The sequence below is a fragment of the Lolium rigidum genome, chromosome 3 (genome assembly GCF_022539505.1).
Source record: "Lolium rigidum isolate FL_2022 chromosome 3, APGP_CSIRO_Lrig_0.1, whole genome shotgun sequence".
NCBI lineage: Eukaryota > Viridiplantae > Streptophyta > Magnoliopsida > Poales > Poaceae > Lolium > Lolium rigidum.
Genome location: NC_061510.1, coordinates 92348793 through 92362708, shown reverse-complemented (window position 1 = coordinate 92362708; position 13916 = coordinate 92348793). Strand labels below are relative to the sequence as shown.

Here is a 13916-nt window from a genome sequence, read left to right as displayed (position 1 = left end):
CCGAACAGACCGTTGACCGAACTTTACGTGAGACTGCCCCAATCTCGAGAACCACGTGATTTACATGAATTGTGGTACTGTTGAACTTGCCCCAATCTCGAGAACCATGTGATCTACATGAATTATGGTACTGTTGAACATAGCAAATTAATCATAAACTGCTACAACTTGGTTACGCCTCTATTTAGATTTGTTGAGTGTTTATTCCTGGCAAATGCTAATAATATATGGATTAAAAATTTCTTAAATATAGCTGAAATGTTGGCATTTACTTACTAAATAATGTCCAAGTTTCATGTCGGTAACATCGCCGTGTTGTTTGGTCATGCCCGAACCAAAACCCGAGTTATTGGCTACCCGAATATGTAGGGTAGTAAAACTATCAAGTATATTCTGGTCTTCATTTCCAGAGGAATGAATTTAAGGTAGACCGAAATACAAAAAACCGAATTGTTCCACCCCTAGGCCCAGATATATACAGACCGTTCGTCCGATCACTAGCTGCTTGTCAGTCACCTCCACCCTTTCTATCTTCCTAGCTAGCGAACCTACTCTACGTACCTATATACTCCAATGGAAATCGTACATGCATCTCCATCGGTCGCCTCACATATATGATTCCCATCGTGCGCGCATGGCATTTTCCTACCCGACATATGCACACCAGTCTGAGCTTGCCCAGCGAGGCCAGCCAATGGAGCGGCAGATAACGCTAATCTACGTATGTTTTGACAACCGAAAGCTACTAGCTTGTGACAGCCATATTTAGATCTTTCCGGTTGCGGGTACGGCAGAGACGACGGTAGCGGCAAGCCGGCGCGCGCGCGAGCACATGGGCGCGGGCGAGCACAGGAGATGCCAAAAATGGCGGTGCGCCGGTGCCATAGCCTTTCGGAACCGGAGGTGGTGGGGGAGCAGGTGACCCCAAAAGGGCGCGATCCTGGCGAGATCGTGCCGGCCAGCGACGTACCAATGTCTCCGGGAGCGTGTCCACCCTGGGTTGGCCGCGCCGGCCGCCCGCCCGATGCGCGCCGCCCCGACCTCGAGATTGCCGCGCTCCACGTACCGGCATGCCTAGTAGTGACGGTGACGCGGCCATCTCGTCTCGCGGGGGGAAAAGGTTTGCTAGGTTAGTGGCTACTTGATCCTGTTGCAAATCTGTGTTAAAAGCATAGTTTAAAATAGCCGGCTATAACCGGGTTATAGCCCGCTATAGCCTTACTCCGCATGGTGCGGCTAACTACATTAGCCCGCTAAAAGATGTTAAAGTCCTTAAATAGTCAAGTTATAACTAGCGCTATACTCGCGTTATAACTGTTTTGGGAGGCCGCGGCTATATCCTGTAGCCGGCTATTTTAATAAAAGGCGGCACTTAGGGCTAGCCAGGAGCATACTAGCTAGAAAGCTAGAGATAGGTTGATCGACGCAATGATTGACGGGATTAGTGATCTGGATCGAGCTTTAGAGTGTAAAATCGGGCTTTAGGTGCCATCGACCTTAACCAAAAAGATTGGGAAAAGAGGTCAAGGGAGCGTGGAGAAGGAACACTGGACAGTCGGACAGACAGAGAGTGACACTACAGTGCATTGATGCGCTCCGCCTACTGCTAATCCTTCGTCGAGAAGAAACAAATTTTGCCTAAACTGACCTCGCCAAATAATGCCGGAGCTACACCTCTGCATCAGTCCAACGTCCCGCTTACTGTTTTTTTTTCCAAGCAATCCAACAGGGAATCAAATTTCATTATCGGCGAGATAACGAAACCATGTTCAGGTAGTTTTACAGGAAACATAAAAACAAAAGGAAAAAAACGCCGCTCTACTACTAGCGTTCAAACGATCAGCAACCAAAACTAACACTAAGAAATCTTATTACAGGACGCGTGGAGCTGAAATCCACCGAGATCAAACCAGCATCAAAAGGATCACCCAGGCATCAAGACAGTGTGAATTATGCAGCATCTAAAAGGATCCCAAAAGTACTATTTTCAGGCGATATCTCCAGTATCTTTGTCATTCTCAGGCTTCTTATCTTCTAGACGAAGAGTATTGTCCACCGTCAGACTCGCGCTCTAGTAGCGACTAGCCTCATAAGTCATACTAACCATAACTGGCATGTACGGTGTGCCACATCCCACGTGCATGCTTGGTCACTGCACTTCACATGTATGGATCGACCCGTTCTCGTCTGCTGATTGATTTTGACAAAATTGGTTTATATCGAAACATCCCACAAAACAATCTGCTTAAAAAAAGATTTCACAAAATATTTTTTTTGCTTGGCTCCGTACTAGATGGATCCATGCTCAGTAGCATGACTCCGTCCTAGGTGGAGCCAAACTAAGAAGCACGGCGCCATCGCAGGTGGAGCCAAGCTCGGTACAACAGCTCCATCCTGGGTGAGGCCAAGCTCAGAAGCATAGCATCGTCCTAGGTAGAGCCAAACACAATAGCACGGCTCCGTCATAGATGAAATCAAGTCCTTAGCCGTTTTTCAACGATAATTAGGAGTGGGTCATGCACCTAGTGAGGACTAAGGCTATTGAACGCAACAAAGAGATTTGCATCATCTCGAACTGCAACAAAGGGATACTTAACATGGTTATGTTATATTTTATGTTTTTTTTGATTTGTATGGTTATCTGTACAAAATTGAAAGATGTACCACGGCAATACTCTTTATTCTTCTCAATTTTTCTTAACTATTTCTTGACATAACTTTTTTGTACAGGGTGACACGTCAACATAGTGTGTGAACTCGGTGTGGTTCGTACCTCCAGAGGCGTTCTCATACATGTCCTCGCTATCACTATTTGGTGACAGAGTAGAGTGAGGGAAGACATAGTATAGGTTTTCATATTGTATTTTATACCGGGGGGGGGGGGGTTCAATTTGTTAACTTATAAACTGTTTTTATCATGAAACATAACTTGTCACGGATTTTGTCATCTAGCATTACTATATTAGTCTATTTCTTAATGCAATGTACTTAGTAGGTTGGGATGCTTTTTTATCATGAAATGTAACTTGTCACGGATTTTGTCATCTATCCTTGCTATATTAGTCTATTCCGTTTTGCAATGTGCTTCCTCAGCAGCTTGGGTGCGATTCTGATTAATTTACCAGGCGCCGCCGCTCTATGCCTTGTTTGGTAGGCGTGTGTTACTGAGTATTTAAGAGTATTTTCTCAAAGGGATTGAACGAAAACACTCTTATCACCCAAAACACTTTGTTACACCACAATCATGTTCCTCATTAATACTCTTCAGCGGTTTATCTACTCCAGAGTATATGGAAAGCACGGATAATTCTACAACTAAACTTGTTCAATAAATAAAAAGATCCAGAGTAAATTCCCTGCTTATTCTAATCCAAACTGCAGTACGTGCTGATCCGGTAGTATGTGCATTTCACTATGGAGATTGAAACTTGTGAAAATGCTCACGTGCTGATACTTGTAACAGTATCAACTACAGTACCACAATACAATTCTCATACGCAATCCGAAGGCCACAAAAATTAACCAACCAGCGGGGAGCACTTTGCGCTGTAGTGCTCGTTGCATCCACTTCTACCCGACGTGGATTGTGGGTTTCGGTGGGTTTCAACCGAACCAAAACAAGGCTGCCAACCTATTGATCGAGTGTTTCTGGGGTATAGGGTTGGGCCGGCGAAAAACACTCAATTTCTCCTGAAAACCGGCCTACCAAACCAAACAAGGCTTTAATGGATAGGAGGGAGTACTATTTTCAAGCCAGGTGGATCACGTGGATTCTGGGTTGCTGAGACCTTTTTTTCTCAAAAATTCTACAAAGAAAGAAAATCTTGTAGGACATGTTTGCACAAAGAACGGTCTCACAAATGGCCCAAAAGAAAGCAATTTCATAGTTGGCACACAGGATTCTTTGTATATACCAGTACATCAACGATTTGCACACCCCCATCAAAGAATTATAAAATCGAACACACAAATAGCCAAAAACAATACCCACGGGACTCACAAAAGCTGCCGCCTGCCAAAGCAATGCATCTTCAACCGCAGTAAACACCATTCTCAGTGCAATATACTACAACTCGAAAAATGTAAATACACGACATAAGCACCAACCAAACGAGCACTTATCTCTCATACTTCCGCATTAGCGCATATTTGGCATCGCAACCTAGATATTCCAGATAGGTTTTGCTGATCAGGCCATACCTGGCTAACCAGTATTCTTCAGTAAACGGCAGCAAGTGACAAAACTTGGGTGATTCCTCAAGGGGCAATCTTCAACAAAACACTCCAGCAGCACAAAAAATTGAAGGTAAATTGTTTCTCTTAAGATCATCTTCTACTGGCAAATGCTGCCAACGCATTCGCATGAACTGGTGGTAGAGCACCTAGTATTGCCTGCATCTGTTGGCCATAGCTGGATATCAAATAAGAAACAGCCTTGCCAATAATTGTTTTGACTTCATCACTCTCATCCGGGGATACTACCACTTGGGCAAAGACATGTATCACTTCAGCCACTTGAGCAAGGATCTGCAACACCAAAGTGTTAGGTTTGGCCTAAGACTTGGACAAGGATACTTTCGCTGCAAGACTCATATTCAGAAAAAGTTCACATAATGGAAGCAAAGACCATGGATGGTTTAAGACCAGGTCACCTGGGGATGCGACGATAGTAACAAATTACATAAGCAGCTGTAGACAGCCATTGACTCTTCATGATCTTCTTTTAGTGGCAGAGCATTGATAAACACTGGAAGAACCTACAAAACAGATATAGCATTGCAACCAAGTATTTATTAGCTAGGCGGCACTTTAAAGTATGAATTCTGAAGCTGTTCAAACGTATTATGTGGAAGAAACCTGGTTGAGAGGAATTGACTGAGGTTGCACCATTATCATTCTAGCAATAGCACCTGCAGCATTATCTCTAACTGCGAGGTCTGGTTCAGAATCAGCAAACAAACGATGCAGACCCTGCAGTATATCCGGGTAATATCTGCGGAAGGTTGAATAGAAGCCTGTGAACAACTGAATTTACAGGATTACCGTTTAATGTAACATGAACATTAATTCGTTTAATGACTACACAGCAGACCACCATCTAAAATACACTTGGCATATTTTAGCTTCTATTCTTCAGCACCCACGTCATAGTTGTGAAAGCAAATTACACAATGTCAGGGTTTAGTTTTGTGACACTGCAGAATTAGGAAGTTGGCAGACTAGCAGGACTATGAAAGAAAGTGCATAATATGGGGTCTAGTAGATACTATGACATGGAATTAATATGAGGTCTAGTAACTAATAGTTTTCGTTAACTGTTGCTCACCTGCAGGCTTCTTATTCTAATGCTTCATAAAGTGAAAAATGAGCCCTTATTTTTCATACTCCCTCTGTCCCATAAATTTAGACAAATCTAAGATATCCTTTACGGGATGGAGGGAGTCTAAGAAATTGAAAATGAATCAGTAGTAAAAAAAAATCATGTATCCATTAATGTCCATTTATTATGAAGATACGCTTTTGAAACATAAGGAAATAAACATCATGCACAACAGATCTTAAATAATAGTCATTTGCCTCCTAATTTACGGAGTGTAACACATTAGCCTCAGATAGGAGCTTCTGGGAAGGTGAGCATGAAATATGTATATTATTGTAAGTAATATAAATACCTCAGTGCTGCAGCAGCCCCATTCTTGCATAGCTCGCCAACACAGAAAGCAGCATTTCTCCTATTCGTAGCCTCAGAAGATGCAAGTTCTTTCAACGCCAAAGGCATTATCTTCTGCAAATTATTCAAATATGAGTAAACATTAAGAGGTCAATTAAAATGATGAAATGGCATTTTTTTTAAAGAAAACTATAGGCATACATCAACATAAGCAGAAATTGGAGCACCCATTTCTTGAGCAACCTCAGCTAAAGTTGCAACAACCATAGTCTTATCTTGGGGAGGATGTGGAGATTTCTGCATTCATTCCAGAGCACCATCAGAATGTACAATTCTCACTATAATATCTATGTTTAAGAGAGCTGGCATAGTTGAGCACGATTGAAGGGAGAAGGGGTGCTCACAGCAAATTTCATCAGGGGATCAAATAACTTTGCAAGGAGAGGGTCAAAGTAAGATCGCATCACTTTCGCAAAAGCAGGCAAGAGATCTGAAACTGCATCCATGAGGACTTCATCATGATCAATGTCACCATCATCTTCGCCGTCCGACTCTACTTGCTGACAGCATGATTCTTGACGCAACAGGGTAAGTGTTGCCTCAGAAAGCTGTGACATATCTGAAACAGTGACAGAAGGGACAGTTTTAACAGCAAAACCTAGTATTCCAAGAGCACCCAACTCTGAGAAAGTGCAGCTTACAAAGTTCAACTGCAGCAAAACCGCAATCTTTCACGATATCTGCTACACTCATGCAAGCTTGCGCTACTACTTCTTTATCATCATCCTCTGTCATTGTCTTGATATAGATGTTCATTATAGTATCTGGAAAAAAAAAACAAGCGAGATTGAGCATGGCTTGATGTGCATATAGCAAAATGGACTTAAAAGAGAGCATCTTATAGTAGCAATTACCAAGAACAGCCTTCTGTTTCTCGAGTATATCCTGCATGGTAGAAAAAACAGACACTGCATAAGAATTTTGATGTTCCACAGCAATCAAATCTAAATTGAAAATATAATACAGGAAGTTCTCACAGGATGTGCAGGTATTGCCCTTACTGCAGTTAGGATGTCTGCAATAATAGAGTTTAGTATTATTATTAACAATACCACAAAATGTACCTTTAATGGGAAGTCACATAGAATAAAAAAACTTAAGAAGCTTATAATTTTACAAATTTAGAGTTCTGGGGAGTAACTGATTTGAATTAAACAAGACTATTAGCTCTGGTTTCTGTGTCAAACGCTCTCCTACTGCTTCTAATCGGTTTGCCTAATGCCTACGATCAGTATACGATTTGTTAACTATCTCTTGGTAGTTAACAGATTGGAGGTTCATTGGGTTTGCAATTTGTTGTTTGTCAAGACACGATAGAGTGTTCATGCACAGAAGATCCCATACATGACTAATATTGACAAAACTAACAAATGATCATGACGCAGGTGAAGGTGATGGGTGCTAGGCAAGCTTCCATTCTGTTTCATTTCTTTTGTTGGTTCTCTGATCTGGGTTTTGCCTCCGTAGATAGATTCAAGCCCAACAGGATCGCTAGGTTCAGGTTCGGCAAGTATTCAAGCAAATCCAGCAATTAATGGTCTGCCACGATTGCACTAGCAAGGAGAATGCTGTATTAAAACTTTCATGATTCAGTTTGAATGGGTTTGCTGTTAAACGAACATAACACTTCAAATGATGGACACAAGGTAACATTATGCATCATTGCACAATAGAACATTAATCATGAATGCATCTTGTGATCTCCATCAACGTATCTTATGTGTGACAAAAGTTTATTCTGTAGTCATATAGCATTGGATACTATGTACCATGCTGAAGACAGATTATGTAGCTTACTTGACAAAAGTTTGATTCAACTAATTAGAGTTTTGTACTCCCTCCGTCCCATAGATGTCTTAACTTGTGTACATGACAAAAGTTCATTCAACTAATTTGGATGAGTGTCTAGATACATCCAAATTTAGACAAATCTAAGACATCTTTTATTGGACGGAGGGGGTATGTTAAATGACTATTGGAAGTTCGAAACTTCACAACTACAAATATGTAGGCCTAAAAATAAGGAAACCAAAAGGCTGCTACAAACTTATATATATTAAAGAGGACTAGTAAACACATTACGTTTTAAGGAAATAATAGCCTGAAGCCTGACATCTTCATGAAAATATCCACTGTGCTTGATTAAAATCTTCAACGATTCCTCCAAGTAACTAGTGCCAGTTAAGGGAAACTTGAAGAACAAAGATGACAGGAATATTATGTTAAACATCATTCAAGGATACGGAGCGTAGGCACTCTTTGTGTGAAGTGCAAAAAATCCAATAGCCTGAGTTGCAGCTGCTTTCTCGTCTAATACTCCAGTCCTCACACTGATATTTCTAACTCTTGGCTCATCATCGGTATCATCGTCAGAAGAAACACCACTAAATCCATTGTCAGCACCATCAGCATCATCAATGTCCACAGCAGAACCATCATCCAAGTTGCACGAAAAGAATACAAGAGGCACAACATGAGGAAGATACTGCAATGTACAACAACCACTTCTGTAAGCATGACCAGCATTCGTGAAATGAACATAATTTTGACTTCCCTTATTACCTGTGTGAAACTATCATCCAGAATCTCAGCAATGTTGCTAAAGAAACCATGAGTATACTCTCTTAGCTCGCTATAATCCAATCCAAAACCCTGCAAGTACGAAGAGCATAAAGAATTGCACTGAAGTATGCCAGTTATCAGAACTCTGAAGTACTGGGATTAGGACTCACAGAAATAGCAGCCTCAATAAAAGGAGGTAATATTGCTTCCATTCTGGTTTTGCCTACTGCCATTGCAACTATCCCAACAACCTCAGTAGCCCTAGCTCGTGCACACAAATCTTCATCCTTAGTGAGCACCAGAAAGCCTTTCATCATTTCAAGAACCTTCTCTGCATATGGGATAAAAGCCTGTTCTGCAGCAGCTGCTACAGAGCCGATTGCGGACTGCAGCAAAACATCATTATTTTCAATTTAGAAATTTAATGGGGAGTCTATCTCCTTCAATTTAGATAGATTGTGAGTAATGATTTCTATACGAACCATGCATGTCTCTTGCAGGTTCCGGGGAATGCTCTGCAAAGACATAACTAATCTGCATATCAAAGGTTCTAGATATGGTAGGATATCTTCACCCATATCTTCGCAGAACGCTGCCAATGCATAATATGATTTCTCCTACAAGATCACGTCACATATTCGCATTAGTTAATTATTCCAGAAAATGTCGTGCAAAGTTAATCAATATCATCTATATCCAAAGTTTCTGCCTATCGATCAGAGATGATGTCACCTGAAGTAGGTTATTTTACCTTAACTTCATCTGACGGGTCTTCGAGTGCATTTAAGATGCATGGAAGTACAGTCACATAGTGAGACAGAATTTCTGGCTGCAAGTGTTCAGCAAACTGACCAAGAGCAAATGAAGCAGCACCTCTAACCATTTGCTCTTGATCCTTTAAAGCTTCTAAAATAACTTTGAGACATTCCTCCAACTTATCCTTGAAATGTTCAGAACAACCCTCTGCGACAACACCCAACGACGTAACAGCAGCCTCACGAAACTTGGGATTAATGTGACGAAAGCTCACAGAAGCAAATTCAAGAACTGGACCAAAAACGTGTCTTGGTAAATTGATAGCCATTGTATCAATGACTTCTGCTGCAGAACGATCTGCGGCTAAATCAGATTCTTCATCTTCATTAGCAGTTTCTGTAAGCAAGGGGCACATAACTTGTAGGATAGGTACAATCAGCTTGTTCTTTTTTAAGAAGGATGCTTTAAATTTTACAAGCCATGAAATTATCTGAATAGCCTGAAACAAATAAGAGAAAAGTTTACATGGAGTTATTTTGCAAAATGAACAATTATATAATCAATAATGTGGATGGCTGATCAAACCTGTTGCCTTATATTTATTTCCAGATCATGATTTGAGGAAACTTCAAGCGAGAACTGCACAATTGATCTGACTGAATCTCCAAGAAGTGGTGCAGGAGATTCAATTAGTTCGTCGAATATTTCGAAGGCAATGGAAGCAACATCTTCATCACCATTAGCAAGACACTGCCTTGATACATTCAAGATACTGGGAACAAAGTCTCGAAACATCTTTACCTAGCAGTTGTACCAAAACAAGATCGGTTCATCAGGCATAAAGAGGCAACTCTAGCGGTAGCATGACATACTATTGAAGATTTAAAATCAGCTAAGAAAAACTCCAGCTCTAAGAAGAAGGAGACGGACAAACTACTACTGCTACAAGCAAAGAAAACAGTCCAAAGAAAAACACAGGCATACTGCTTATAATATATAAAAAAGCTTTACGAAGAGATCATTCCAAACGAAGGTCTATAAGAATGAACATAACGATGGCACATCTCATTCACCTCAGAGAAGTAAATGTTTATAAATCAGGAAAGACAGCCAGAACTTACAATGTCCCCGCCTTCATTGACATACTCTATGAAGGATCCGACAGCCCTGTTGCACCGACCAAAAATTAGCTTATATACAGTCATAAAATGGTCAAACGAGAAAAGCCAAAATAGCATTTTTTTCGCTAACTTAATCGTACTTCAAGGCAGCAATTCTGACTTTAGAGCTGGTCTCGTCTTGCAGGCATTTCAGTAAAATAGGTTGTAAATCATTCAGATGAGATTGAAATGTAGTCCCAATAGTTTCAGTAAGGGAGCTGAACAGAATTAAAGCTACCTGTAAAGAAAAGAGTTAGTCAGTACACATTGGCATTTTGTTTGCAAATATAAAACAGTACGTGTTCCTTTCCTAGATCACTTGAAATGATATTGGAGTTATGCACAAACAAGTCCTACAAACGACAGAACTAAAATGCCGGTTTCTCTGCAACATTGCATATACTACATAAATCAGAACATTTAATGACAGAATGCACCATATATTAATTATTATACATAATATATTAGCGTCCCACCCCACTAACGCACATATAAAGAAAGTACAAAAGAAAGTGAAAGGAAGAAACTTCCATCAATAAAAAGAGGGAAATGGTAAATAAGACTTTGCACATGCACAGGCATGTGCTGCCTTATGATTTTGCATTTAATGGTTCTGTTAACCAGCCGGCAAATAGGAGCCTTGGTGCAGAAAATGTGTAGGCCTTTCGACAGCTAAGATGGCCAGCTGTACAAACTGTAAAATCCAATAATAGTTAAGTTATGGATGGTCTTGAGATTTCTGTATTTAGCTCTTTTTATTGAGCAATATTCCAAACAAACAACTATGAAAGGGCAGGCTGACATGCTTCTGCAACCATGTTGACACCATACAAAAAAAATCAATGTTCTCACTACGCAGATGAAGAAGTTCCTAGAAAAACACCAAATCAAAGAAAAGGAAAGTGCAAGTAAGCTCTTATTGTGCAAATGTATCATCTATTATGAGAAAACCAACAAGACATGTTCCCTTTCTGACGAATATTGCTAGTACTTACATCCTAAACAATGCATACTTAATAAAAGACTGAAAGTACATGGCAACTCCAAGATACACTTACTTCTCTATGTTCTTCTTGTGGACTTTGGCTGCATTGGAAAAGGAACGGTAACAACTCTTGCCACTCTCCTGCAGGGATAGCATACTTAGCAATAATGCTCACCACATTTGCACTAGCTTTCCTTACAAGATGGCTGCATAAGGAGCAAGAAACAACTCAATTTTTCATCCTCTCAAATTAGATGTGCAAAAAACTGAGGCAAATTGAACAATAACGAACAGCATTTGCACCATAGAGTGGGATAATTGCTTGATAGCTTGTAGATAGTCCCAGTGAAACCAGATCAACCACTCTCAATCTCATCATTCTAACTGGTTTGAATTAAACTACGAATATCTCAACTTCCGTATTTCCAGTTAGTCCAGTTTATGGTAACCCCGTTGCGGTTTCATAGGTAACAGAAATATCAAAAAAAAATCAAGTTTGAATCGAACACATAAATAAAATTTATATGCTAATATAAGTATTCAAAGTCTAAAGGAGAGGACTTTTTATTGAGTATAACAAAAACTTTACAATACTGAATGTCCAAGACATGATAAATACTAGTTAGTTCATCATTCTGGATCCTGTAGTAGATGTCAGCTTTTCGTAATACTAGGATCAGAGTAAGCAATCTGTAGCCTATTTTCTCACATCAGCGCATTTCCACCTCCATTTGTAACTCTCTCCTTTCTAAGTATACTTTCCTACTGTTTTCCCTTAAAAAGACATACTGAATTGGCTGTGACTTTCCAGTGATTCAATCGTTTCCAAATAAAACCCACGCATAAGTATCTCTATTTCCCAAAAAAAACATTTTTTACTATTTAGAATAGCAGCATATGAGTACAACATTATACAAAGAGGGGGGAACGCCAGTTGAGCAGCCATGGTTTGCAAGCAAATCAGATGTATTGCAGGTTACAATAATAATACTGGCAAACCTATAGACCATAAAATTCCTCCCTACAGGATTAAAGTTCTCATTAGGTCTAATAACAGTTGAGTAAATCGTTATTCACAGGCACGAAACGTTCAGCAGTTAACAACAATTAAAAAAACTTCAGGTAACCCCGCATAGCTGAACATAGCAGTGGAAAGATTGTAAATTGCGGAGGCGGAAAGGGGGTGGGGAAAGTTAGGGCGGTGGGCACCTGTTGTCGAGCGTGATGGAGTCGATGAGTGCTTGCTTTAGGGAAGCCTTGGCGTGCGGTGGAAGCTTGGGCCAGTGGGAGGTGATCTTCTTGCGGAGGAGCACGGCGGCGAGCTGGCGGACGTTGGGGGTCTTGGCAGTGCGGAGGTGGTGGACGAGCGCCGGCACGACCTGCGGGTCGCGCGCCAGCCGGCGGATCTGCTCCTCCGCCTGCCGCCGCGCGTCGTTGTCCGGCATCAGGAACTGGATTAGCAGAAGCTCCAGTGACTGCGCCATCTCCTCGTGCCTGCTGCGTACGCCGGGCCTCTCCCTTCGTCCCTTCCTGCGATCGGCGGCGCCGGCGGCGGGCGGAGGGGGGAGCAAAAACCCTACCGATTGGGTGGGCTGGTTGCTCAGGTTTAGGTGCGGCGCGCGTGTGGGGGCGAGAGGGGTTTACTCTATCTAGCCCTTGTTGTTGTCTTTTCGTGTTTTCTTTTCTTATTTAATTAATTTATTTTCATTTATTCTATTCTGGCCCGCACCCGGTGGGTCAGTTGATTGCCAGATGTATACCTTTCCAAATGATTTTTAGTGAAATCATTTTTTATATCTACTAGAACAAAAATTGTAAGTACGTTGCAATTGTTAGACAGAGTTTTTTTTTTAGAATAATTGTTAGACAGAGTTGTAGGTGAACTCGAGCTCACCACGCTTGCACCCGCATTTTTCAAGTTTCTCCTTTTTATTTCTCCCAAAATAAAAATAAAAAGTATAATATCTTCAAACTTCGCTGCTTAACAGATTGATTTGCAATAAATAAATGTAAATTTAATTGTACAATGTAAATATTTAAAAAATGGTTTATCAAAAAACAATATATTTATTCATATGGTATCAAAAAAAATCTTAACTACCTTTTACACATTTTAGTTCTAATGTTTTAAAAAAAACTACGATCATGTAACATGTTATCACAAAATAATATTTCAAGTACTCCCTCCTTCCCAAATTGCAAGACGTCTAAGAATTAGTTAAAAGTCAATGTTTTTCAAGTTTAATCAAGTTTATATACAAAAACATAAACATTTGCAATATTGAATCAATATCAATATATTTATAATAAAGTTCTTAATGTGTCCATTCCATATTGTAGATGTAGATATTTTTTCCTAAATATCTGGTCAAAGATAGTAAGATTTAACGTTTGTTTAATCCTTAGATGTCTTACATTTTGAAATGGATGGAGTATATGATAAATAATAACCTAGTCACTTCATTCTAGGGTAATGGTATTGAGACGCCAGCACGAGCATTTCTCTCTGCGGCGGTTCGCGGTTGCACCAAGTTTTGCGGGTCCGTATCTAATGAGCACATGTACAAGGACGGCCCTCTCGCCCACGTCGTGCATGAAACCAACTAGCAATGGCCGGTGTGGCGGCACGCCGCACCATATGATGGTTGATTGATGGTGATTTTTTTTTTGCTAATTGTTTGTGGGTTTTTCGTTGTGCCTGAATAATGTAGTTCACTTTTTT

The 13916-nt window shown here is 40.6% G+C and overlaps 1 protein-coding gene across 1 annotated transcript; it reads right to left on the bottom strand.

Annotated features, from left to right (window-relative positions):
- Positions 1 to 3901: 3901 nt before the first annotated feature.
- On the bottom strand, positions 3902 to 12798 carry LOC124701939 (importin-4-like). Its single transcript, XM_047234043.1, has 20 exons — positions 12404 to 12798; positions 11268 to 11400; positions 10311 to 10447; positions 10171 to 10216; positions 9635 to 9850; positions 9045 to 9548; positions 8776 to 8910; positions 8464 to 8679; positions 8294 to 8383; positions 7975 to 8216; positions 7814 to 7902; positions 6709 to 6746; positions 6586 to 6616; positions 6373 to 6495; positions 6076 to 6290; positions 5873 to 5968; positions 5673 to 5785; positions 4858 to 4993; positions 4653 to 4757; positions 3902 to 4527 (listed from the first exon to the last, which is right to left on the bottom strand). The coding sequence occupies exons 1-20, from the start codon at positions 12676 to 12678 to the stop codon at positions 4327 to 4329; spliced, it is 3141 nt and encodes a 1046-aa protein (XP_047089999.1). The 5' UTR covers positions 12679 to 12798; the 3' UTR covers positions 3902 to 4326.
- Positions 12799 to 13916: the final 1118 nt, after the last annotated feature.

Excerpts from the sequence above, each read along its gene's own strand:
- LOC124701939 (XM_047234043.1), bottom strand. The coding sequence starts at position 12,678 with ATGGCGCAGTCACTGGAGCTTCTGCTAATCCAGTTCCTGATGCCGGAC. Across the intron at positions 5,786-5,872 it reads CAATTTCTGCTTATGTTGAT|AAGATAATGCCTTTGGCGTT; the intron begins GTATGCCTATAG and ends AATAATTTGCAG. Across the intron at positions 4,528-4,652 it reads TACTATCGTCGCATCCCCAG|ATCCTTGCTCAAGTGGCTGA; the intron begins GTGACCTGGTCT and ends TTGGTGTTGCAG.